We start from the raw sequence: 27,599 nt of genomic DNA, 5'->3' as shown, positions 1-27,599 counted from the left end.
CAGTCTGAGAGTCAGCAGAGAGGAACCAGTCCTGCGCACATATAACACTGCATGAACTACGAAAACTTAAGGTTTAAGCCACATCTTTACTCTTATGTATTTATCTCTGTGTGTCTGGGGTGTACACATGTGTGCACGCAAAGGCCGGAGGATGCCAGGTGTCGTTCTCTACCACTCTCCGCCTTATTTCCTAGAGATGGGACCTCTCCGTGTCTCAACCTGGCCATCTGGCCAGCCGGCCATAACCATCCTCCCGTATCCTGACCCCCTCCCAGCACTGGGGCTGCAGGGCACGTAGCCACATTCAGCTCTTCTGCAGGGCACGCAGCCACATTCAGCTCTTCTGTGGGTGCGAGGGAGTCGAACTCGGGTCTTCCTGCTTGTACAGCCCTTACCCACGGTGTCGCTTCCCCAGGCCAAGCCACACCCTGATAACAAACGTCCAACTGTCTGGAACCAGCCCAGACAACTGTACTTCATCACAGCACCAAGGGGACATTTTTATTACAAAGACAAGTTACTAAAATAAAGAAATGTTTTATTTTACCTTTTCAGGCATGAAGTCCAAGGAAATATACATTTGTAGAAATTAAAAACAATACCAGAATGGGGGTAACGTTGGAAGCTGCATGGAATCTGCAGATTGGGGTGGTGTGGGGCCTTCTCAGTTTGCCAAGACAGGTCTAGCCCATGTAACAATTTCTGTGGTATCTTTCCAGAAGTGAGTTGTCACAGAATCATAAAACGTGTCTAGTGCACAGTGGAAAGTGGACACCACTACTAAGTAGCACAGACTAGCAGCGGGCATCAAAATAACCAGTGAACTAGAGTGACCAGACCCCCTAGACAGCACCTCACACGTCCCTAGTCATGGCTTGATTTGTTCATTCACTTATATATGCATACATGCCATGAGGATCTATTAAGCACCTACTGTGTGCCCGAAGGCACTGTGTTGAACTCTAGGTAAAGGCACGGGTTCTGCCCTGGAAGGGTGAGTGGAGGGCGGGAATGCAGAGGGGCCGCCCGCACTCTGGGAAGTTGCAATAATTTTCCTCCTCAAAGCACGGAGCAGCATGGATTCCGTCAACCACAGTTTCGCCCAGGGAAGGTGTCTGCTCCCCTTTCTCCTCAGAATGACTAAAGGTCACTGTCTTTTTGTCCCGGGGTTACGATGGGGACACGTGGCGATGCATCACAGTGGACTCAGACGTGGGTGTCACTTTCCACCCCGCCACACTTAAGGAGACACGGGATGTCACAGCAGAAGGGGCCGATGAGCCTCGCCCACCCGGGAGTCACCACTGCAGGCTCCTCGAGCCCCAGGTGCCCCCTCACCAAGGCTGTCCAGATGGGCTGCTCTGCGCGGGGCACGTGCGCCCTCCAGGCAGAACCGCTTGCCCACACTTAGACATGGAACTGAGGATCTGGTCAGCACCTCGAGGCCACCGCTTCCTCTACAGCCGCTCTGAGCCGGATGGAGGGGTGGAGTCTGCAGGCCTTGCTCAGGAAAGGGCCTGACTCAGCTTCCTGGAATGCCCCACAACAGTGGCCACAGGAACATTTACAGTGGCCTGCACCTGGGCTTCTGAGGCCACCTCCTTCCCCTGTCTCGGCTCTGTGCTCTCTTTGACTGGCTTACGGGGAAACTAAGAAGTCTCACTTCTTAAGTCCCAGGGAAGGGCTGAGCCCGTCCTACCAGGCATTAGTTCCTCGGGTCCCAGTTAACAGCAGCCCGGAAGCTTTAATTGCAGCTCCCTGGCAGAAGCAAAGGAGGAGGCTTTTCAAACGGAGATCTTCCACATCCGCTGGCTAATGTGCATAGTAAATGGTTTTGAGGCCTTAAATGTAAAAGCATTTTGTTTCATGCACTAAAAATCAGAGTGCTTTAGTATTAATTTATTAACTAAATCTCTACCATGAGGGCATAGAATCACTATGAATGAGATTATATAAATGCTCTTGTGATAAAAATGTATGAAGATCATTGTGTTTTTAAAAAAAAAATGAAATTTTGAAGTAAATGTCCCCCTGATTTGGTTTCTTTTTAAAAAAAAAATGTACTAAACATTTTTTCACTTAGTGTATTTTCATAAATCATTGATACATAAAAAGTCTAAAGAATCTATACAAAAATAATCCCCCATTTTCTGTAATGCCTCATCCTCTCTGCCTATGAATTTGTTCATATAAAGAGTGTCTTAGAAAATATAAAAATATTGCTAATGTGTCATCGAAGCTAAACATCCTCTAGGAAAACATACCTTTGTAAATAGAACAACTACTAGAAATTCTTAATGAAATTCAAGTCCCGGATGTGCCACAGATGAGTCCCGGTCAGGGTGACATCCAAGTCCGCCCATGCTCTGTGCCACTTCCAGAAACTGTCTGTGACATTCACTGAGAGAGACAGGATTCTCGCTCCTTCAAAAGTCATCACTGATTTCTGTGGATATCCTTAGGGTAACACTCTACAGAGAGGGAAGGCAAGAACGTCAGAGAGTGAGACAACTCCAGTACTAGCCATGATGGTCTCAGAAGCTTTCGTCCCCCAAGAGGTGACCCCACTATTGTGCCGTGCTTGAATTGGGTCCTAAAGGAGTTTCTTGGCTCTGTACATCATTTTGGCCAATGACTCTCACTTGTTCTAGAAGGTGAGACTCTCCCTGTGGTCAAATATGCTAAGGTCTTGTCTTCTCTTGATCTTGAGGATTTCTTTTCAACATCATAAAATTTTTTACACAGGCATATATTCTGGGTATTGGAACTAGTGAGATCTTCCTGAACACAGCCAGGACTTGGAGCATCAAATAGCGGATAACATGAAAGTTCCACTGGTTAAGTTAAATGACCCGTTAGAGATGTGTCCACTGGGTCCCCCTTGGGGAACAAGCTCATAAAGTTGTGTGGTCCACAATGCCTACTCCCCCAACACACACATTATAAGACTAAAAAGAGAATGTTTCTCAAAATGCAAGAACGTTTCTAAATTTTACTAATCCTAATCATCACTGATTCACATAGGATTTAAACTGGTGAATCCTTACCTGGAAATCTTGGATGAATGTTAGGAAATAGAAAATAAAACCAAAGGCCACGGTCCATTCACAGATAGCGCTCACCACGTGATACACGTAATCCTAGTAGCAACAAAGAGGCAGGGTTTAGCCTAAAACAGCTCATCCGAAGGAAATCACCTGAAATACGAGATCATCAAGACCAGAGAGAAAAGTTGCCCAGTCAACATAAACTGTAACCTTGAAAAAACGCCACACGCAAAGCCTTGTAGCAAGAGGTCAGAGAGCAGGCCGGGCTGACGGGAATGCAAATGTACCCAAAGTTCTTTATACCTCCCACTCCTTATCTGAAGACTCAGTGTACATAACTTCAAAATTAGGTAGACCAAGGACCACAGAATAGCCGAAACCTCGAAGCACATTTGGACCCCAGTGAAGAAAGAGCTTGACTTGATTTGGTTGTCCTTCCCTGGGAACCCCACATTGAAGGGCACACTGAGGTGTCTAGTGGGCACTCCCGGGACCACCCAAGAATGAGCGTGTGCATGCAGACAAGACCAGCCCAGTGTCCCGCTAGGTTTTTATGTCTCTGTTCCTGCAGGTGTTAATTCTGCAAACAGTTCTGCTCAGCACAATAAGGCAAGTTCATCTGCAGAGCAAATGCTAGCAGCAACAACACACTCCTCAGATGACACTCCCTTTGGAGAAAATGGATGCCCAAATCAGGGCCTCCGAGCTCGGCTCTGTCTGGAGGTGAGAAATAATGAAACAGATAATTGAGATACAGAAAATCAAAGTCCGTGTGTCATCAACTCATCGCACTTGTTTTGAGTCTATTAATTTTTGCTTTATTATTTTTAGTCTTTTTGGCAGTGTTGGGGATTGAACCCGGGGCCCTGCACAAGCTAGGAAAGTGTCCTACCACTGGGCTACACTGCCACTCACTTCATTGTCACAAAATGGGAAAATAATATGCCAGTGCTGTCTCAGAAGTGAAAAGGCCTCCACATATACATGAGTACGTCTCTCTCCTCTCTCCCTTCCTCTCCCCCACACCCCTCCCTCTGTGTCTGTATGCATCTCCCTTTCCACGAATCTCTTTGCACGTATGTGTGCGCATGTGTGTCTCCCCCATGTCTCTGTGTGCGTCTGTGTGTCTGTGTGTCCTTTCCAAGGCTCTGGCCAGGCTGATGAGGGACAGAGAACTGTGGCCACGAATGTTTGGTGCCAGGCACAGGGCAGACCCTGTTCCAGATCATCCCTGGACAATGGGCTTGCAAACGCCGAGGACAAGGAGCCGGAGAGATGGTTCAGCGGTTAAGAACGCTTGCTGCTCTTGCAGAGGACTGGCTTTGTTCCGGCCCCCGAATGGTGGCTCACAACTGCCTGTAACTCCAGCTGCAGGGGATCCCAAGCCTTTTCTGCCTCCAAGGGGGAGCACCACGCATGCGTGTGGTGCGTATACATGCGTGAAGTCAAAACACATATGCATAAATATTTATTTTAAAATTTTAAGTAGACAGCAGGACTGGCAGATGGCCCGGTGGGTAAAAGGCACTGCGGCCAAGCCTAAGGACCCGAGTTCGGTCTTTGGAGCCCACGTGATGGAAGTAGAGAGCCAACTTTAGAGTTGTTCTCTAATCTCTGCATGTGTGCTGTAGATGTGTGTGTGTGTGTGTGTGTGTGTGTGTGTGTGTGTTAAACGAAACTTTTTTTTAAAAAAAATGGTGGGGCAGTATGATACCGAGAAGGTACCGAATTCCTCTGCTTTACATGTAGATGCAGGCTGAGCTACATGAACGACAATGAATTATCATTCTCACCCTCCCCGTCCAGCATGCGAGGAAGGATCTAAAGCACTACATGGAAGTCTAGGGCAGTGCCTATTTCTCTCTGCAGAGGCAGCATCTGGGTGGCACAGTAAAGAGAAAACCAGGCGCTACTTTTAGGCTCTTTTTTTTTTTTTTTTTAATGCTCAACAAGGTCTCCCTATGTAGCCCAGGCTGGTCCTAAAGTCATGCTCCTTCTGCCTCAGTCTCCCGAGTCCTGGGACCACAAGCACGAGCCACCCACCCTGCCTTCCTCTTTTTAGCGCTTTCAGACAGAAAATGGAAGAAGCTAGCAGATTTCCAGCGGCCTAAGGGCTTGCTTTGTTGAGCCCCGCTGAGCCCGTGACTGCATTTGATTTGTGGGGGAACACTGCCACCTCGTGGCTGAGGACTGAAGTACACCTGGGGTTGCTCTGCTGACTGCACCGTTATCAGTCTCCTCTGCAAGAGGAAAGGAGCACCAGGCTTACTTACCTCCCCACCACACGAACCTTTTGACGGGCTAGTCAAAGCGAGCACTTTTTGAAACCCTAGCTGGATCGTTCTTTTCTTCAGCATCGTCCCTGTGGCTGTCTTGATGGCTTCCACTGCGTGCCCCAATCTTCCGTTCTTTTTGAAAACACTTGCTCTGAGCATGCTATGCCCCAACCATCACTCCATGGATGCCCTGACTTTCACCTCTGACCCAACATCAAACTCAGGACCCTCACTTCTCGGACTGCTCTGCTACATCTGCCTTGGTTAAACAAGAGAGAGAGAGAGAGAGAGAGAGAGAGAGAGAGAGAGAGAGAGAGAGAGAGAGAGAGAGAGAGAGAGAAATAGATCTTTCTTTTGGTCTCTGGGATACTGTTCCCTAGTCCATGGGGAGAACCAACTATTGCTTCTGTGATGTGCCGTTCCACAACGAGCTGCTGGACTTCAATTCAGCATTGTTTTTATTTTCAAAGTACTCTGTTTGGCAGAAGACATTTACTGTTTGTCCCACTGAACTCCGGGCTTCCTTGGGGACTTGCTTTCCCACAGCGTCCTTCCCCCGGTGGCAGGAACTCAGTCCATGAGAACAGTCTGAGAGCGGCCCTGCACTGTTCTGGTCCTTCCACTGGCCTGTGCCTCTTCCTGCCTGTTTCTGGTGGAAACCCTCCCTCCATTTGCCCCGTGAAATCCCCTGGGACTTTCTATCCTCCTCTTTGTCTCCCAACATTCTGGCCAAACTGACACATACTAAGGAAGTGGCTGGATCTCCCAACTGACTAGTTTCCTTGAAAACAAGAGATTCCAATTTACCAGAGTCGGGGTAATTAAGAAGATCCTTTGCTTAAAAAAAAAAAAACCTGAAATGCCAGGACTACACAGAGAAACTCTGTCTCAGGGAAGAGAGAGAGAGAGAGAGAGAGAGAGAGAGAGAGAGAGAGAGAGAGAGAGAGAGAGAGAGAGCTCTGAAGTGCTTACTCTGGTCCGCAGACCAGCAGCTGCCCTGGATCCATGAAGTACAATGATGGCCAACTGCACCTGTCACTAACTTTGCTTCCACGCTGTCTTTGGAGCTGTTTATCACACGCACACAGCAAGCAGATTCCACGTCACATTGACTCCACACCTTCCAGCCCCTTCCAAGAAAGGTCAGTGACAGCCACAGTCTCGCAGACCCAGCCAGGATGGACAACTGTACTGAGGATGAGCGGTTACCTTTTCTTTCGGATTCCATTCCAGCTTGGTTATGGAAATTAGGGAAGCACAGGCAATCACTTAGAAAAGATGGTTAAGGAAAGGGCGGAGAAAACAGGTCCTTCACTATTCAGACGATTCTATTCGGATAATCACTACACAATGTTTAAATAGAACATTTCTATAGTCAATCTTGTAACCTCAGACCTTCGATCAGGACAGTAGCTAAGTCACAACAGGCTGCCCGGCATGCCTAAGGTCTTAGGTTCAGTTCCCAGTACCACGAAGTAAATCTATAAATCAATACATTATAGCATGGAAATGCAGTTATTCCTCAGCAATACCTTTTTGGGTGCTGGGGTGGTTTGAATAAGAATGACCCCCATAGGCTTGATATCATTGAATGCTTAGTCACCCAGGAGTGAAACTCTTTGACAGTGTTAGGAAGGTTAGGAGGTGTGGCCTTGTTGGAGGAAGTGTGTCACTGGGGTTTTCAAAGGCTCACGCCCAGCCAGGTGTCCCCCCCCCCCTCTCTCAGCCTATGGACCAGGATATAGCTCTCAGCTACTTCTCCAGCACCATGCCTGCATACCGCCATGCTCCCTGCCATGATGATAAGCCCCTGAACCTGTAAGCCAGCCCCAATTAAATGTTTTCCTTTGTAAGAGTCGCCATGGTCGTGGTGCCTCTTCACAGCAATAGGACAGGAACTAAGACAGGTGTGCATAGTAAAATTTTCATCTGGGTCTACATTTTGTTCAATCTAAGCATTTCTGGGTGTTCCACTTAAGCTGTTTAAAGCCGGCCTAACTGGCTGACACAGGAACCCAAGACGGGTCTTTTTTCTTTAAACTCCTGCTACTGAATAAAAATATTTCCCCTAAAATGTCATTCCCAAGGTGACAGCTTTCATGAACAGGAACATTGCATGTACAAAAATAAACAACCAAGGGGCTGGAGAGATGGCTCAGTGGTTAAGAACACTGGCCGCTCTTCCAGAGGACCCAAGTTCCAATTTCCAGAACAAGCAACTCTAACCCCAGTTCCAGGGACTCTGGTGCCCTCTGCTGGCTTCTGTGGGCACCACATAAACATGGTGCACAGACATACATACAGGCATGCAACGCACCCATACACAGAAAATAATAATAAAAAAAAACTGAGCTATTTTTCACATTCAAACTACTACCTTTTATTTTTTTTTTTTTTGGTTTTTCGAGACAGGGTTTCTCTGTGTAGCTTTGTGCCTTTCCTGGAACTCACTTGGTAGCCCAGGCTGGCCTCGAACTCACAAAGATCCGCCTGCCTCTGCCTCCCGAGTGCTGGGATTAAAGGCGTGCGCCACCACCGCCCGGCAAACTACTACCTTTTAGAAGCAGACTTTCGATGAGTGGTTGTATAGAAGTGGAGCCCCTTCCTCATCTACCCCCAGACAGTGTGGTGCCTAGCGCACTGAAGAGGGAAGTACATAGAGGAGAGAATTCATAGATTTGAAACCAGCAGAAGCGGAAGTACGGCCATTAGATGATCAAGGAACATCGATGCTCTCGGAGGCTGCTTTTAGGCTGAGAACTGCTAAGCTTTGCAGAATATGAAGGGAGGGGCCAGGAAAGGACGTGTTGGCTCTGAACTGCGGAGGAGGCACAAACTGGCGTTGGCTCAGCACTTTGGGTCGATTCCCTGTATTTAAAAAAAAATAGACTTTCTAGAGCTTTCTATTTCTCCCTACCTTTTTTTTTCTTTACCTTCCAAGTTCAACCTTGTGAGGTCGTAGTGTCCAGGGAAGGCAGGGGTCTCCGTGGCTGCAAACTGGTCTGTAGGGATTTGCCATTGATCCCCCAAATCTGACTTAAGCAGAATCTCTTGGCTCTAAAATTCGGGGTCAGGAGGAAGGGGCTCCACTTCTCTCCAGCCACGCCTCAAAAGTCTGTTTCTAAGAGGCCCACCTGGTCTACAGAGCAAGCTCCAGGACAGTCAGGACTGTTACACAGAGAAACTCTGTCTTGAAAAATCAAATAATAATAATAAATGCAATTAGTTTTAATAGTGTATCTTATTTAACCCAACTTACTAAAATACTGTCCCTGCAGTAATACTGATACATTATTTGATGTTATCTTTTATACTGATAGGTAGCATAGATCCTATTGAACCTAATATTAACTAATAAATAATATTAATGGTGATGGAAGAGGAGTTATAGCTCACTGTTAAGGGTGTGTGCTGTTCCTCCAGAGGACATGAGTTTGGTCCCCAGCCAAACAACTGCCTATACACCACAGCTCCCGGGCATCTGATGCCTCTTCTGCTCTCTGTAGGCACCCGTGTACACACACACACACACACACACACACACACACACACACTTTTTCAAAATTAATAAATAAAATATTGATGATATAATTTTAATGTGTAATAATATAAATAATTATTAGTGTAAGCTGGGTGTAACATCTCATGTCAGTAATCCCAACACTCGGGAGGCTAGGGCAAGAGAATCAAAAGTTTGAAGCCAGCCTCGGTTACATAGAGTTTAAGTCCACTCACCACCCACAAAACAAAAAAAGAAAGAAAAGAAAATCCCAACCAAACAACCACCAAAAAAAGCAAAAGGAGACCCTCTGCTCTGCTCTGCTCCCTCTCCCCCATCCCACCATCTTTTTCTCTCTTTCCTCTCCAGGCCTGACTTTCCTCTCTCCTGTCCTCCCCGCTTTCCTCCTAATAAAGCTCTGAATACTGATACTGGGTATTTCCGCCAGTAACCAGCACCATAACCAGTGCCGCTTATCATTCTTTTATTCAGCCCGCTCTGCATCCAGGGCTGAGCCTTGTCGGAAACCTATACCAAGGGCCTGCAATTGCCCGCTCCGCTTTTTCGTTTGCCCAGCCCCCGGACCCACACCCGCACACCACTCCCGCCAACCAGACTGTATCCTGTCAACCAAAGGGTTCTGAGCCAGAAAGGATGGACAATTCCAAAGCATCAGGCAGCCCACCATCCCAGGACGCCTGTCTACCTCGAAAGACCCCCATCCCTACAGCCCTAAGAGCCAACCGACGCCCACCAAGTCAGCTGGAAGCAGTTTTTCCGGGAGAAATGACACCCCTAATCCTATTCACTCACTCTTTCATAAAAAGCAAAAAGTCTGGAATGTTAGAATTCTGCCCTTACTCCAGCTGCGTGACCGACCGCACATGCGCAGTCCAGGAGTTAAGCAAATGGTCTTGCGTCTTACATCATCAGTGTGAGCTGGCGACTACCATGGCCACACAATCAGTGCATGCATGGTGTAGCTCCATACCTGGAGCCCTTAAAAGCCAGATGCGGACCCCACCCTCCCTCTCTCTGCTCTGCTCCCTCTCCCCCATCCCACCATCTTTCTCTCTCTTTCCTCTCCAGGCCTGACTTCCCTCTCTCCTCTCCTCCCCCATTTCCTCCTAATAAAGCTCTGAATTAGAAAGAAAAAAAAAAAGCAAAAGGAGGAGGGGAACTGATGATGTCATCTACTCAGCTATATTCCTTTTTTTCTAATTAAGTCTTTGAAGTGAGTGTGTATTTTACATTTATGAAACATCTCGATTTGGGCTAGCCACATTTCAAGTATGCAAAAAGTCACACAGTTACTGTGATGGGCCAATAGCCCAGCTCTAGAAGAGCCCCTGGGATGAGCACAGGCAAAAGCAGAGAACAGGAAACCACCATGCCTGGAGGGGAAAAGTCACAATGAGCCTGGAGAGAAGGGAAGTCTCAGATGACATGCCTCAGGAACCCTGTGAAGGGTCTCTCTTCTTGTCTTCCCTTCTCCATTCCTTTCTTTCTTTCTTTTCTTTTCTCTTTCTTTCTTCTTTTTTTCTTTCTTCTTTTTTCTTTCTCTTTCTTTTTTTCTTTCTTTCTTTCTTTTGTTCATTTGTTTTTGAGACAGGGTTTCACTATGTAGCTCTGGCTTGTCCTGGAACTCACTCTGTAGACCAGGCTGGCCTTGAACTCACAGAGATCCGCCTGCCTCTGCTTCTGGGATTAAAGGAGTATGCCACCACCTGCACCACCACCACCAGGCTTTTTCTCTCCCTTTTCTTCTTTTCTTCCTTCCTTCCTTGTCCTCCCTCTCTGCCTCCTACTCTCCTGTCTCTCTGTCTGTCTCTCTGTCTCTCTCTGTCTCTCTGTCTATCTCTCTGTCTCTGTCTCCTCTCTCTGTCTTCTCTCTCTCTCTCTCTCTCTCTCTCTCTCTCTCTCTCTCTCTCTCTCTCTCCATGGCAGGTTTGGACTATTTCCACTATGCCCAGCTCCTGTTAAGTTTCTGGGAGCTTTAGAAGGTGAGGCAAGATGAGCTGATAAGCAGGAGAAGTTTAGAAACCTGCTAGGAAATCACAGGCCTCACAGCTGGACTTGGTGACACATGACTTTAGTCCCAGCACTCAGAAGGCAGAGGCAGGGGGATCTCTGAGTTCCAGGACAGCCAGGGCTACACAGAGAAACAAACAAAGAAAAAAAGAAAAAAAGAAAGAAAAAGAAAAGAAAAAGGAAAAGAAAAATGGATGGACTAGCCTCACTCAGTGACTCATTTTCCTCAGGAGTCAGTGATGCTGTTTTGTGTCAGAGAAATACTAAGGAGAAACTCAGGCATTCTAAGGAGCCTTCCAGAGAAACATTACTACCACAGAAACCCTGGAGGCCACAGGCTTTTTCAGGAGGAAATTTGTTGAAATTCGTTCAGGGTAATTTGTTGCAGGGACTAACCTGCTTCTGTGTGGGTCTCTGACCCTTTGGCTTGGCTAGGAATCTGAACCTCCTGGACATGAGAATGGGAAATGGAAATGCTCAGATGGGAAACTGAGGCCAAAATGTCCCTTGTGCTGGGACTCTGGTTTGAGGATTGAGAGATTTGCCTCTAGGAGTTGGAAGCAAAGAAAGTTTTCCTGCACAAGAAACTGTTTACGACACTACAAATGCCACTTACTTATACAGTTTACAGTCCGTACAAAAAGGAAATCTATTTTGAGAGAAAGTATGAACATCTTCAAACTATAAACAGGACAGGGAATTGAGGAAGGAGTTGTTTTAGAAGCAAAGGCATGCAGTTTGTTAGTAAATTTCTCAGTGTCAGGGGCTTAGTTCCTCCTTGATTGAAAATGTTATAATTAATAATCTCCTCAAGACTAGGAGGAGGAACCCAGCTAGGTGGTACATACCTGTAATCCCAGTGTGTGCCTGTAATCCCAGTGTGTGCCTGTAATCCCAGTGAGTGCCTGTAATCCCAGTGAGTGCCTGTAATCTGGTGAGTGCCTGTAATCCAGTGTGTGCCTATAATCCAGTGAGTGCCTGTAACCCCAGTGAGTGCCTGTAATCCCAGTGAGTGCCTGTAATCCCAGTGTGTGCCTGTAATCACATTGTGTGACTGTAATCCCAGTGTGTGCCTATAATCCCAGTGTGTGCCTGTAATCCAGTGAGTGCCTGTAATCCCTATGAGCGTCTGTAATCCAGTGAGTTCCTGTAATCCCAGTGAGTGTCTGTAATCCAGTGAGTTCCTGTAATCCAGTGTGTGCCTGTAATCCCAGTGTGTGCCTGTAATCCCAGTGTGTGCCTGTAACACTAGCACTCAGGAGGCTGAGATACAAAAGATGGGCCACAAATTCATGGTCAGCCTGGGCTACAGAGTAAGACTCTGTCTCAAAGCAATAATAAACAAATAAAATAAAACTGCATGGTTAGGCTATCTGATGTAATTTCTATTTTAGGAGGAAAAAGAAGCTCAAAGTTTAAAGGCCATGATGTGATCTGAGGCTTGACCATTATACAACATGACCTGGCCTGCATTACTTACAATGCCCATTTCTTTCCTACAATCTGACACAAGATCAAAAGATGGAGATTTTGCACCCTTGAAATGCCATATCACTTTTCTTTTCTTGCTTTAAATACTTCATTGAAGAAAGAAAGGGAGCTGGGTGTGATCACACACACCTGTAATCCCAGCACTTGGCAAGCCGAAACTACTTGGCTACTGGCCAGCAGGGGGTACATAACAAGACCCTCTTTTAAACAAACAAACAATAAACAAAACATACACACGAGAAAGAGATGGGGGGAGAGAGAATGTTTCCCTTTCCTTTTTTTAATTGAAAATACTCTGATATAATACATCCCCTCCCTCCACTCTTCCAATCTCCCCCAGACCTCCCCCTCTCCCCCAGACCCACTCCCCCTCCATTTCCCTTCCTCCAGAGACTACAACCAACCCCCACAAAGCAAGACACAGTAAGACAAGGTCAAAAGCCCTCACGAGGAGGAAGAGGGTCTTTCTTGAGAGCCCAGGCTGATCCCCCTGCCTCCGCCTACCAAGTGCTGGACTTAACAGGCATGTACCTCGATGCCCGACTTTCATTTCCTTTAGATCAGAATATATAAACACGATTAAACACTCATTTCCTTTTGTTCCTTGCTAAATTAGAAATTTTAGTGACTCTCATATTGAAAACAAGGTCGGCGACTACAAAAGGCTGAATGGATTTGGGGTTGACTTAATCACAGTGACTAAGTTTGAAAGGAAATCCCTGAGTTGACTTAGTCCAACTGCCATGTCGCCAGCAGGCGTGGAGTCCCGACTCTCGGGATGTCGCAAAGCTGTTTCTTTAAGTACAATGCCAATATTTGGTATCTTTAACCAAGCACTTCCAAGAATTAAATATTTTCAGATGGCTTGTGAAACTGACCCGTGGGAGGGAAAAGCAAACAGACTCAAGTGTTCCTTGCTTTTTTTCTATCCCCTCCCATTCACGTTTTTCTCTACCCTCCATTCCCCCCAAAACCTGTTAGAATCTAATACTTCTGCAGTGGCGTCCACTTTTCTCCTGTTTGAGCCTCTGAAGAGTATGGACACTTGGTAACTTCCCCTTGTCTCTTTAGTGCTTTAAGAACAGGGGTGTGGAGGGAACATCAGACTTGCCAGGACACAGATTCTTCGCTTGACTGTAGTCTGGATCCTAAACCTTCTCCTGGGCCCACCCGTGCACATCAGTATAAAGAACAACTTAACTGGAATATAAATTTAGACTATAAAGTCAACTTAACTAGGTCCAGGTTAAGGTTAGTGTTAGTGGATTGGATGAGGATGGCCCCCATGGGCTCATATATTTTCATGTTTGGGTCTCAGTTGGTGGAACTGTTTGGGAAGCATTCAGAGGTGTGGCCTTGTTGGAAGTACGTCACTGGGGGTGGGCTTTGACGTTTGCAAAGCCTTTGCCATTCCCAGTTACCTCCCTCCGCTTCATGACTGTGTCTCAAGATGTAAGTTCTTAACTACTGCTCCGGTGCCTGCCCGCGGGCCGCCATGGTTCCCCCACCAAGATAGTCATGGACTCTAACCCTCTGCAACCATAAGCCCCAAATAAACCATCTGTAAGTTGCCTTGGTTGTGTGTCTGCCAGGGACTTGGTCCTAGACTCTGGTGGCACTACTGGGGGATGTTCTGGAAACTTTATGAGGTAGGACCTATCTGGAAGAAGTAGGTCACTGGGGTCGGTCTTTGGGCCAGGGCTGGGGGAGTCATATCCCCGACCCCTGCCCCTCTCCCTCCCCTTCTCTCCCTTCCTCCCCTCCATCACGCGCTTTCTCTTTCCTGTTCATAATGAAGTGAGGAAATTCTGTGCGCACATGCTCCTATTGTCATAATGGTCTGCCGGCGCACAGCGGTCCAGGCAACCACGGGCTGAAATCTCAGAAACGGTGAACCAAAAGTCTTCCCCGGAAAGTTGTCTGTTGGGGTAGGTACTTCGCCACGGTGACACCGAGTCTGACAACCTCACCGTTATCAATCTCCTCATGGTTGATATGATCTCTCGGGTTATCTGAGTCCTTCCCACCCCCACCCCCACCCCCCATCTGTCTGATTGCCCTGAAGTGTCTTGGACAAGCATCCCGTCAAGAATGTTGAGCGAACCACCTCTCGTCTCCTTAGTTCTCCTCTACCCAGCGACCCCAAGCTGCTCCCTGGCTCTAGACGCCCACGTACCCACCTGAACTCAGTGAGTCTCTCTCCCTACTGCAAGACCCCACTTGAGCAGTCCCCCGGGCCACTGCTGCGGCCCGCGGCGGAACAGTCTGCTTCCTCGCCATGTTTTTCCGAAAGGATACTGGGGACGACGGCTGCGCAGGAGACGGCCGAGATGGCCATCCGGACGTGGCACGTGGTGAGGCTGTTCCACTGCGGACAGGATTTGTAGGAGATGATCGATTGCAGGAGTGTGTAAGCCACACCGCAGACGAAAGCCAGAAGGGCACCACCGTCGTGGACCACGGGAACAGCTAACTCCTGCAGAGATCACAGGCGGGGTCTTACGCCGTGGGAAAGTGCTGACCTGAACCCACCAGCACCCATTCACTCCCTCTGGGAGGCTCTCGGCCAGTGGTTCTCATCCTTCCTAACGCTGAGACCCTTGAAAACCACTCCTCACGTTGTGGAGACCCCCAGCCATAAAATTATTTTCATCGCTCCTTCCTAACTGTAGTTTTGCTGCTGTTATGAATTGTAATGTAAATATCTGATATGCAGAATATCTGATACGCAACCTCCTGTGAAAGAGTCTTTTGAGCACCCCACCACCACCAAAGGGGTTACAGTCCATGAGTTGAGAACCCCTACAAGTCATCAGTATCCAGAAAAGCCTCCCACTGCTGATTAACGCCTGGGATGGAAGCTGCTTGTGCCACAGTTAGGCTTGTACCTGAGATAAGAAAAGGACAGCATCCACCCAGGAGGAGCGCTGTGTGGGTTGTGGGTGGGCTGTGGAGCCTGGCAGTTCTAAATCAAAAGCCCTGGCTCCACCCTGAGACTGTGACCTTAAGGTAATCAGAGCCTCCCTCTTGGTCGGCCATCACCTCTGCTAGGGAAGACTCTATGACAGCGTCTCCTATAAAAAACTGCATTTGGAGCAGGGCGTGATGATACACGCCTTTAATCCCAGCACTCAGGAGACATGAAAACCTCTGTGAGTTCAAGGCCAGCCTGGTCTATAGAGTGAGTTCCAGGACAGCCAGGGGTATAGAGAGAAACTCCGTCTAGATAAATAAATAAATAAATAAATAAATAAATAAATAAATAAATAAATAAATAAAAATGCATCGATGCATTTAGAAGCCAGGTGAGGTAGCTCAGTCCTGTGATCCAAGCACTCAGGAGATGGAGGCAGGTGAGTCACTGTTAAGAACCAACACAATCGCATGCACATGCTACAATACATCACGTTATTGTCTGTAAGTAGGATATCTAACACAGGCATACAGATACAGTTAGATATGAAAAGAAAGGGACAGTCTGTGTTTTAAAATATGCGTGCCCCTTTAAATGTGTGTGTACTTACAGAATTCAGGAAAACAATCTCTAAATGATATAGAGAAAAGCCTTTAAGATGAAAATTCTATATTATGTATATTTTACCATAGTTTTAAAAAACATCTTAGAAGAATTGAGAGAAAGAGATTCCTTTCATTGCTCGACTGTAAGGCATATTTGGGTGAGGGTAAAACAGAAACCAGTGATCATCTGCTACTGAGTCACTTTCAGGAATAATCAGAATTCTGGTACTTTCCACATTAATAGACATCCTGAATTTGAATATGTTTTCTCCTCCCACTAAGAGAAAATTTCCTTCCTCTGCTCTGGCCATCTTGACACATCCTCTGGCGCTGAATCTGCAAGCTTCACGGGCTCCCTGGGAGTGTTTACCCTGCCATGACCAGATTAGAAGACCCGGGACTCTGCAGGGTTTGTCCTGATGTGTCTCCTTCACGATGGTATATGTATGCACTCTACCACTAAAGAGGTCTTGAAACCAGGTGTGGTGGTCCACACCCATTATCACAGCACTCAGGAAGCTGAGGAAGGGGGATCCAGCAGCCATGGCCAGCCTGGGCTACATAGTGAGACCTGGTCTCAAAAAAATAGTCTCTCTCTGCCCCACCTCTCTCTTTTAAACAGAGCTTCATGTAGCCCAGGCTGGCATCAACTCCCTCTGTAGCCAAGGACCTTAAATTTTATATCCCCCTGCATCCACCTCCTAAACGCAATAGGCAGACTTGCACCATACCCAGAATTATAGGGTGTTGGGGATTAAACCCAGGCCTTCGTGCATGGGAATCAAGCATTCTGTCAGCTGAGCCACATCCCCGGCGGCCCCTGGTCCTTTAGAAGGGGAATGGTTCTTAGGTCAGACATGAATTTTGGGGGGATGAGATGTCCTTTGGACTGGGTAGAAGCCTTTGCAAGTTACAAGGCAAGAAGCACAGAAAACACTGAGGGGGTTAAACCTTGGATTTTTTTTTTTTTTTTTTGCCATAATGAACATCTCAGTTTTTAAAAAATTAGTTTTAACTTATAAATAATAATTACATATCCATGGTATATACGTTTTTTGTCTATGTTTATAATGTGAAATGATTAAATCAAGATCATCTCTATCTCTTTGGTGAGTGTGTTTGTTTGTTTGTTTGTTTGTTTGTTTGTTTGTTGAGACAGGTTCTTGTTATGTAGCTGAGGTTGGCTTCCAACTCAACCCTCCCTCAGCCTCCTAAGTGCTAGGATTACAGGTGTGTGTGTGTGTGTGTGTGAGAGAGAGAGAGAGAGAGAGAGAGAGAGAGAGAGAGAGAGAGAGAGAGAGAGAGAGAACATGCAAGCCGTGGTACACGATCAGAGGACAACTTCAGAAGTGAGTTTTCTCCCTCTGGTGGAATCTGGGGGTTGAACTGAGGTCATCAGGTCACACAACAAGGGCTGACATCTGATGAGCCATCTTACTGCCCTGGTTGACAGTTCTTAATTGGCTTTTTTTCCAGTTCATCACTTTAACCACTCGGCTGTGACCACACAAGCATGGCTTTTTCTTCTTCTTTTTTTCCCCCCTGTTCTGGCACCAGCCACCCTTTGTTTTTGTTTGTTTGTTTGTTTGTTTGTTTGTTTGTTTTGGGGGTTTTTCTTTTGTTGTTGTTTTGTTTTGTTTTGTGTTGTGTTTTTGTTTTTGTTCTTGTTCTTTTTTTTTTTTTTGGTTTTTGAGAAAGGCTTTCTCTGTGTAGCCCTGGCTGTCTTGGAACTCACTCTGTAGACCACACTTGTTCAAATGTTAAATGGTCTTATTTAAAAAAAACAAAACAAAACTCAGAGCCTGATATTGGAGTAAATGATGAAAGATCAGAGGAACAAAGGAACAAGTCACCTCTTACCTCTAGGACTCCTCAGTCTGAAAAGCTTTCCTCAGCTGAAAGGCTTTAGTTCCTGTCTCCTCATGCCTTATATACCTTTCTCTGCCCACCTATATCATTTCCTGTCTCAACTTTCCTAGTGCTGGGATTAAAGGCATGTGACTCCCAAGTCCTGAGATTAAAGATGTGTGACTCCCAAGTCCTGAGATTAAAGGTGTGTGACTCCCAAGTGCTGGGATTAAAGGTGTGTGCCACCACTGCCTGGCATGTGGTCCAGGGTGGCTTTGAACTCATGGAGATCCACATGGATCTCTGCCTCCCGAGTGCTAGGATTAAAGGCGAGTGCTGACACTGTCTAGCATCTGTGTTTAATCTAGTGGCTTGTTCTGTTCTCTGATCTTCAGGCAAATTTTAGTAGGGTACACAATACACCACACGCTGGTCTCAAACTCAGTGAGATCTGCTTGCTTCTGCCTCCCCGCTGCTAGGATTCAAGACATATGCCACCACCTCCAGGCTTCAGCCACCCTTTATTTCCGTAAAATAAACACTAAACTAAAATTTATTTGTAAAAATAAAAAGTTAGTGTTCCCTTGCTTCAGCTCTTTTGGATCATACCTATGAGGAAGATCTTGTAGATACTTGTCTTTTTGTGTCTGGTTTATTTCATTTTGTGTGGGGTGCTGTTCATGTGGGTGCAAATACGTGTGTGTTCATGTGTCCACACGGAAAGCAGAGGTCAACCTCAGGTGTCACTTCTCAGGAGCCACCCGCTTTGTTTGGACAGGATCTCTCACTGACCTGTAACTCACCAATGAGGTCAAGTCAACGGGCCAGGGATCTCTCACTGACCTGTAACTCACCAATGAGGTTAAGTCAATGGGCCAGGGATCTCTCACTGACCTGTAACTCACCAAAGAGGTTAAGTCAACAGGCCAAGGATGTGTCACTGACCTGTAACTCACCAATGAGGTCAAGTCAATGGGCCAGGGAGCCTCAGGACTGGTGTCACCATCCCTGAGTTACCCTGGCTTCTAGGGATTAACTCAGGTCCTCCTGCTTACCACTTAACATGATGCCTTACGTCATCATCTCAAAGGACAGAATTCCAAAAAGAAAAGAAAGCAGAGACAGGAATAAATGAGGCAAACACAAGACTGAGCCACCTGCCCACCCAGTTGGGGAAGCAAGCTGTGAACGTCTCGTCAGCAGGATTTAGATGGTCAAATTACCAGGGCCTCCACTGTCTCTGGGCCTCCCAGCTCAGATTCTTCTCCAGGTCCACAGCTGATAGCATGCTAAAAATGAACTACAGGACCCCAGACAAGGAAGCTGTCAGGAGATGTTCCTGAGAGCACAGGCAAGGGAAACAGTTGACTCCCATGGGCGCTGTAAAGATCCTACGTCTAGGTTCTATGACCTAGTTCATGGAAGCCTTAAAGGAGAGGTGTTTGTTGTTGTTGTTGTTGTTGTTTTTGGTTTTTCAAGACAGGGTTTCTCTGTGTAGCTTTGTGCCTTTCCTGGAACTCACTCTGCAGTCCAGGCTGGCCTGGAACTCACAGAGATCCGTCTGCCTCTGCCTCCCAAGTGGTTTTTTTGTTTTGTTTTGTTTTGTTTTGTTTTGTTTTGTTTTGTTTTGTTTTGTTTTTTAAATCCATTCTCTGGGCTGGAGAGATGGCTCAAGGGTTAAGAGCACTGGCTGCTCTTCCAGAGGACCTGGGTTCAAATCCCAGCACCCACATGGCAGTTCACAACTGTCTGTAACTCCAGTTTCAGGGAATCTGACACCCTTACAGAGACATATATGCAGGCAAAACACCATGCACATAAAAATAAATAAATCATAAAAAAGATCCATTATCTAAACATCTATATTTTCTTCATGAAGTCTGTCCTTTATGATTTTTAAAGCAGCATTTACAACTTACAGTGTTATTCAGAGAAAGTGATATGCAAAATCCACACTACCATCCCATTGAACAATTCATAATCACACGCTGATAATGCATAGCATTCTAAGTTCCCCTCCCCACTTCAGCATACTTTCTGATGGAAGAGCTGTAAACTGTGCTATCGCCTTTCATCACCCAAGGATTGGTTCAAAGATTGGTACCTGGCCTGCAGGTCATCCTGAATACACTGTACCATATAAGGAAGGGGGCCTTTCACCCTAACTGTTGGCAAAGGTGCTCTATCCTGATGCCCACCCCAGTGCTGACAGAGGGCATCTCCCTTGATGAGTGCAGAGACAGTGAGTCTGTGGGGCTCGTGAGATGCACGTCAAGCTGAGGCCACTCTGACCGCGCTCCAGTTCCACGCAGGAGTAGACGTCGGAGAATAGATGGGCAGAAGGTGATGTAGGAGGTTTGTGTTTATTCCTGTGTACGGTATATGCTCAAGCTGCCCACTAGAGTGAAGGTTGCCATCTTTTGTGAAAACAAGCATGATACAAGGTCATTGTTGGTGGGGAGAAGGTGAGAGATTCTCCTGGGCAGAGCCCAAGGCCTCCTGTAGCAACCCATCCTGCTCTCACATGAAGACAACAGGCAGAATTCAGGGCAATCACAGTGGCTATCACAGTCACTAAGTACAGACTGCTGGCTACAGGACGCTGATTCTCTCATCCAATCCTCGCAACAGTCTTAGGAGGTGGGCACTATCAGCAGTGTGAACAGGAAGTTCACAGATTTTTCTAAGATATTAAATAGCTTCTCCATAGGCAAATCAAATGCTTTCTTGGGAAAGACTGTGGGATGAGCAGGAATCTACAAATTAGAGAAAAGCATGGGTACTGGAACAGAGGCCATATTTGGGTTCTGCAAACTAATTGATTGAATAAACCTGAAGCAAATGATTTCACCTCCACAAACCAAATCTTCATCTACAAAAGGGAGAGGTCAGGTGATGGCTTGTAGCCAATGGTGGAGTTATAAGCATTCTGTCTGAGGAAAATCATTTACAAAGCTAACGTAGCTCTTGCTTCAGACTACATGAACAGAACTGGGAAGCCAAGCATGGTACTCAGTGCCTGCAGTCCCTGTACTCAGAAGGCTGAGGCAGGAGAACTCAGGATTAATAGTTTAAGGTTAAGTGAGTGAGTGAGTGTGTGTGTGTGTGTGTGTGTGTGTGTGTGTGTGCGCGCGCGTGTGTCTGCGCACGCATGCAATTAAAATGAGGACTGCCAAGAGTTCCAGGCCAAGCCAAGGGGGTAAAGAACTGTCTTAAAAACAAACAGCCGGGCGGTGGTGGTGCACGCCTTTAATCCCAGCACTGGGGAGGCAGAGGCAGGCGGATCTCTGTGAGTTCGAGGCCAGCCTGGGCTACAGAGTGAGTTCCAGGAAAGGCGCAAAGCTACACAGAGAAACCCTGTCTCGAAAAACCAAAACAAAAAAACAAACAAACAAAAAAAAAAAAAAACAGACAAACAGAGAGCAGAGCTGAGCTTGCAACACCGTTTGAGGTATACACTCTCACTGTCTTGCATATATCAACCCCTTCTCTCCCAGTTCCCAGGCAAGACTGGCAATCGTGTTAAAACTCGATCAACCCAGTTCTAATTCATTGACCTCATAGCTCATCCATAACCCTGCCAACACAAGCTGGTTTCTTGAATTCCTGCTTCTCAACTCACACTCTCTTTCATTGTCAACCACCCCAAACGCTCGGGCCATACCTGAAAATTGGCTACAATGCCCATTCCAATACACCCCACCAGTCCAAGAACTAGCGACACCAAGTTAAAGACCGGCGTGCCGAAATAGCAGGTCTCATTTTGCTTCTCCACTATTTTATATCTCGTGTACATCGTAGCTGCACCTGAAAAAAATATATAGTCTAGTGAAATTTAATCCCTGATTCTTCTAATGAAAAACAAGAACATGTGTGAGTCATTTTTTTTTTTTTTTTACAAAATTTCTTAATTACGGCTGGGAGTGTGGCATGAGGCCTTGGGTTTGATTCCCAGCAAAGAAAAAAGTCCCGATTGCAACATATTTTGTTCTTCCCATTCTCTGCCCCCATGCAGTGTACACATACACACACACACACACACACACACACACACACACACACACACACACACCATCTTGGCTATTTTCACGTAAAGGGCATTGCATTCCATGTGTTATTCTTTGACTTGCTTTTCTCACTTAACAGTGTACCGTGAAGACTATTCCAAGTCACTGCCAAATCAGTCTACGCTGTCACTTCCAGGAGGCTTCTATCTGGTGTGTGAGACCCTGTCTTTATTTTGCCCTTCTCTTGTAGATGAATTTCTATTTTGCTCCCTGCGTTTTCCAGCTACAAACAAGACTCCATCAACATTCCCGATTTGTAAGTTTGGGGCACATTTTCAGAACAATAGTCTGGGGGAAAAAATACTCAGGATTAAAATGCTGAGAATCGGGTCTCAATGGCTCTGAGTCAGCTGAGGTGGGAGAGTAACTGTGTGCTTAATGCTTTCAACATAAGCAACCGTCTAAGGAGTGAAACCTAGAAACTTTAGTTGGTATGTCCTCATGAGTGAGTGGTAACAGTTCCAGCCTTCTGAAAATTGCCTTTTGGCTTTCCCCATGCCTTCTGAGACTTGCATGACCACGGTGCATTCATATTTCCCCCTTGGGTTCAAGTTGTAGGGGCTTTGACACATTCTGCACACCAGTCTTGTGTCTACTGCTAATATTAAATTTTTTCTTCTGGTCTGTTTTTAAAGTGTGTAAAACGTGTGGCCCTCGCTATGATAAGGTGGACTTCATGAGTACTGATACAGTAAAGGCCACACTGGAAGAGACCCTGTCTCAAAATTTTAAAAGGTTAAAAACTAGGTAAACAAACAGCAGCCTAGCGCGGGGCGATGGCACATGGCTCTACTCCCAGACCGTAGAAGGTTAGGGAAGGAGAATTGCAAGCTCTATGAAACCCTGGTCTTACACAACCAACGTTAAGTGGGCCTGGCTGTAGAGCAAGACTTTATCTGGAAGAGAAAAAGCTACAACTGGACACTTAGCCCAACTTCACAATTGTAACATATTCATGTCACGTATTGTGTCTAAAGCCTGAACCTGTCCTTGGTTGTGGTCAAACGAATTACTCGTTCTTCTAAGTCTGGCTCAGCAAAGACGCATAAAGGCCTCAGGACTGACTGGCCCTGTGTTTCTTTCTCTTTCCTCTTGCTCACCTCCAAACCCAGTTGGAAGAGCCCACCGATGAGTGACCACATGAAACTTTCTATCAGGTTGCACAAATTCTAAAGAGGTTCGCTCCCTCAGGAGGGTTCCAGGAAGTCCTCCTGGTCTACTCTGGAGAGGGAAGCGGGGGTGGGGGGTGGGGTGGGGTTACACAATCGGCCCTGAAGGCTCCACAGGGCGGAGGGGGGAAGGATTGACAGCCCCACATCTGAAGCCTGCATCCTCCAATCCTCAGAGGACCGGGTTTTGTATCAATGGTAAAGCAACTGGATTCACTCTACATGACGTCAATGGACTCATGACAGGTTTGCATCCCATTAATTATTTCTGCACGGCTTCTGAGGAGTGGAAACGAAAAGAGAAAGTCATCCCAGAGACGGACACAAACTACTCTGGTTTGATCTTTTTCTATTTCTCCTCACAGGTCAGCAGTTCCCAATCTGTAGGAAGCATCCAAGTCCCCTAAACTGTTTTGTTTTGGACTTATGGTACTAGGGATCAAACCTGGTACTGCCTACATGCCAGCGAAGTGTTCTATCACTGACCTACACCCTGGTTCCATGTGCTTTTTACAACATGCGTTCCCTGAGTTCTTGACTAAACAGATCTGGGTCGCTCAGGATCATGCTTCTAACCCCAGATGATTCTGTGTAAGCTGCTGAACCATCAGAAAACATCTTAAAGACATCGCCTTATGCACTGCACTATGCAGGTGCCTTAGCTACAAAGATTTTTTTGTTGTTGGTGGTGGTGGGTTGTTTGTTTTTGTTTTTTGAGACAGGGTTTCTCTGTGTAGCCCTGGCTGTCCCGGAATTCGCTCTGTAGACCTGGCTGGCCTTGAACTCAGAGATCCACCTGCCTCTGCCTCCCGAGTGCTGGGATACAAGTAAGTTTTTTAAAAACTAAATTACACTGAAAAGCCATTTCAGGGCTAGAGAGATGACTCGGTGGTTAAGAAATCTTGTTGCTCCAGCATTTGGACTGGAGGTCAGATCCCAGCATCCACGCTGAGCGGCTCAAAAATGCTTGTAACTCTAGGGGATCTGACTTCCTCCTTCTGGCCCCCCAAGGGCACTGACACATGTGTGTTTGTATACACACACCAACAGTAAAAATTAACCACCAACATGGGCATGTTTGTGCATACACACACACACACACACACACACACACACACACAAATAATAAAAATAAATCTTAGATAAAATAAAAACTTTCACTCCATTTTAGAAGTTTGGGATTTAAAACTACCTCTTACAAATCCTGCGTCTGATTACCAGATAAAGTATAGTTCTATGAAGCTATACATAATTTTGAATTTTTTACATACTTAAGTCTCTCAAAGTAGTCTAACTAGAGTTACAAAGGTAATGCTTTTTTGTAAAGCACACAAACTATAAATAACATTTTATTTCACATGAGATTGTAAAGTTCTCATTTATAATAATCATGTCCTTACCAAGAAATGCAGAGAAGTTTATCATGAATCCAAAAATACCACTCTCTGGAGGCGTGGTTCCTGTGTCACTGAGAAGGAACAAAATAAAATAGCTGAATTATTTCTAAAGGAATTTCAACTCCAACCCCTGGACAGATAATTGGTCCATTTTATATTGGTCTTTCTCGGTGTTCAGACACTGAATTTCACAGGTATGACCTGAAGTTGTTCTAAAATATTTTTGTTTGGGCTCTAAAGAAATCTTGGTGGTGGCGGCAGCGGCGGCGGCGGTGGCGGCGGCGGCGGCGGCAGCAGCGGCAGCAGCAGCAGCAGCAGCAGCGGCCGCCTTTAATCCCAGCACTCGGGAGGCAGAGCCAGGTGGATCTCTGTGAGTTCGAGGCCAGCCTGGTCTCCAAAGCAAGTTCCAGGAAAGGCGCAAAGCTACACAGAGAAACGCTGTCCTGGGAAAAAAAAAAAAAAAAAAAAAAAAAAAAAACACTAAAACTTGTTTTCTACTAAAAAAAAAAAAAAAAGATCACATTTAGGGCTAGGGAGATAGACCTGTCAGTGAAGTGTTTTTGCACAATCGTGAGGCCTAGGTTCAATTCCCAGCACCCGTGTGAAACCTCTAGGTGTGGTGCCTCCCACTTGTAATCATAAGGAACTTACTGCTGTCTGGTCTGCCTAGATGAATCAGTGAGAGATAGTGTCTTGAGAAACAAATGGGGACTGAGCTTGTGATTTGCCCTCCAGCATCCACAAGTATGTGTACACACACAAGCACCCATACCTGCACTGCACATACACACCTACTCACACATTACATGAAGACACCATACACGCTATGGTGCTTTGAAAGAAAATGGCCCCCAAAGGGCATGGCACTTTGGGGAGGTGTGGCTTGTTGAAGTAGGTGTGGTCTTGTTGGAGGAAGTGTAAAATGTGAAGGTAGGCTTTGAGGTCTCGTTTATGCTCAAGCCACGCCCATTGAGATGACCACTTGCTGTCTGCCTAGAAGCCGAGACGTAGAACCTCAGCCACCTCTGCAGCACCATGATGGACTAACCCGCTGGACTGCAAATGAGTCACCACAATTAAACGATTTCCTTTGTAAGAGTCGTCATGGTCATGGTGTCTCTTCACAGCAATAGACACCCTGACCAAGGCACTTGGGCAAAAGTTAGAACGTGTTTAATATAAACAACACGACTGTTTCTTAAACAACCCCACCTGATGAGCTCAAGATGAAGAATTGAGTGAGACTACTTTGAAAAATAAAAGTAACTGAAAAAATATGTTTGAAAATCCTATGGTTGAGATATTAAGTGCATATAAACGCAACACTTTGAATGACTGGATTTATGCACAGTAACATAAAACTGAGTGATATTATTGATCACTACTAAGTACTTTATGGAAACCCCACCGGAAGGGACCTTCATTCATAGCTGGTCCTCAGCTACAAGCAGCCCTTAGGTCACGAGTTGAACACGCCCCCTAGGGTATGGAAGGTGTTTTCATTTGGTCAATTAGCTTAACAAAAAGAGGTTCCTATTTAAAAAAAAAAAAAAAAAAAAAAAGACTTAGGTGCAATCTATCAGTTCCTTAGGTGACTCAGAAAGCAGTGTTGAAGACCTGGGAGCATGGCCCAGTATCAAAGTGCCTAGCATGCACAGGTACCCAGCTCCATTCAGAGGAAGTGTGTGGGCATGTTCTATTGTCTTTTCGTGGGCACCAGGTTAAAAATGTCACCAGGCCACTCCCAGGCACCCTTCCAGCTTAAAAAGGATGGCGAAGGTGCTCCCAACATGAAATGGCTTGCGCTGGTTCCGGGTGCTTCCGGTCTTAAAAACAGCTCTGAAGTGTGTATGTTGAAAACTGATCACACTGGAAAGACACACTTCCAAGCGTGCGGAAAATTCTACAAGAAGTCTGTGCCTGCGGAAAGCAGGAAGCTCCAAGTGCTGTCGACACTTGACTTTTAAAGAGGCTGTAAAGGGGCGAAGTGTGCCTAAGACAAACACCTTGACTCCTTGCTAATTTCCATTTTGTCGTCAGAGCCTGATTAGGACAGAGCCTCCCACTTGCCCAGCTTCCTACACTTAAGGAGGAGGGCTGGAGAAGGCTACCCAAGTGCAGGGTGCCTTCTTGAGCCCAGGGCTGAGTGGATGGGGAAAGGGACAAGAGCCAGGAACAGAAAAATGGCAGAGAGAGCCTGAGCCCAGGGGCAGCACATCTGCCAGATGATTAAGTCTGAAGAGAACGTCAGTCTTCCTGTTTCCACCTTAGGGTGTGAAAGATCAACCACCAGAGAGGAGCCTCACGGTTCTTGGCATTCATCTACCGCCTTAGGCATGCCAGGGAGATGAGCTAGGGTGGGTGTGCGTGATTTTGGGAAGGGAAACAAATAGCATAATGAGTTGATAGTCAAGAAAGTACATGGCTGGGAGATAAAAACATTCTGAAAGGCCATAGGAAAACAGCTAGACTTGGGCACGTGTCTATTGATGGTAGACCATGATGTATGTCAAACGCCTGGATATACAGTCCATGTGGCACCAAACATGGGATCTGAAAGTTCAGAAGTTCAGAATGGTATTTTATTCTTGTTTATCTATTTCAAACCACATAGGTATGGTGTGGTTCATTGTGGCACCAAACATGGGATCTGAAAGTTCAGAAGTTCAGAATGGTATTTTATTCTTGTTTATCTATTTCAAACCACATAGGTATGGTGTGGTTCATTGGTGAGTGTGTGATTAATGTGAAGGAAAGTCTCAACTGAAAATAGGATAATAAATAAACAGATGAACAAACAAATAAATCCCTACAGGCAGGATATAAAGCAACCTGTAAATAACATATTTATTTACCTATGTGTTTATTGAATGAATGACTCTAACTCCCCACCCCCAAAAAGACTAGTCAAGACTTGGTGGACATACACCTGTAATCTTAGCACTTGGGAGGTTCAAGCAAGCTATGAGTTCAAGGCCAGCTTGGGCTACATAGCAAGACCCTGAAACAAAAAAGACCTAATATATATTACTTATTGAATATTAATTATGCATCAGACATGGTTTATATTTACTGTATTGTTTGTAATTTCATCTTCAGGAGCCTAGTTAAATGTGTATGGGGGGGTGTCCGAGCCTAGCTGAATGTATATGGGCATGTCTTCTATAAATTACATTTTATTCAGGAAGAAATTGGGTATTTTGGAAGTTTCACAACTTTTTCAAGTTAGAGGAATCTATACCAAATGTCCAGTTC

General features: G+C 46.0%; 1 protein-coding gene across 1 annotated transcript in view; it reads right to left on the bottom strand.

The window, feature by feature from the left end:
* Window positions 1-521: 521 nt before the first annotated feature.
* The window catches only part of Dram1 (DNA damage regulated autophagy modulator 1), a 36,761-nt gene continuing 9,683 nt past the window's right edge, over window positions 522-27,599 (bottom strand). The window contains exons 2-7 of the mRNA XM_028880298.2: window positions 24,348-24,415; window positions 21,376-21,518; window positions 14,643-14,820; window positions 6,533-6,591; window positions 3,048-3,140; window positions 522-2,471 (exon numbers count right to left, since the gene is read on the bottom strand). Coding sequence (XP_028736131.1) covers window positions 2,427-2,471; window positions 3,048-3,140; window positions 6,533-6,591; window positions 14,643-14,820; window positions 21,376-21,518; window positions 24,348-24,415 — 586 coding nt within the window. The 3' untranslated portion in view covers window positions 522-2,426. The remainder of the gene's footprint in view (window positions 2,472-3,047; window positions 3,141-6,532; window positions 6,592-14,642; window positions 14,821-21,375; window positions 21,519-24,347; window positions 24,416-27,599) is intronic.

Source organism: Peromyscus leucopus, chromosome 18 (assembly GCF_004664715.2).
Source record: "Peromyscus leucopus breed LL Stock chromosome 18, UCI_PerLeu_2.1, whole genome shotgun sequence".
NCBI lineage: Eukaryota > Metazoa > Chordata > Mammalia > Rodentia > Cricetidae > Peromyscus > Peromyscus leucopus.
This window is presented reverse-complemented; position numbering and strand designations above follow the sequence as displayed.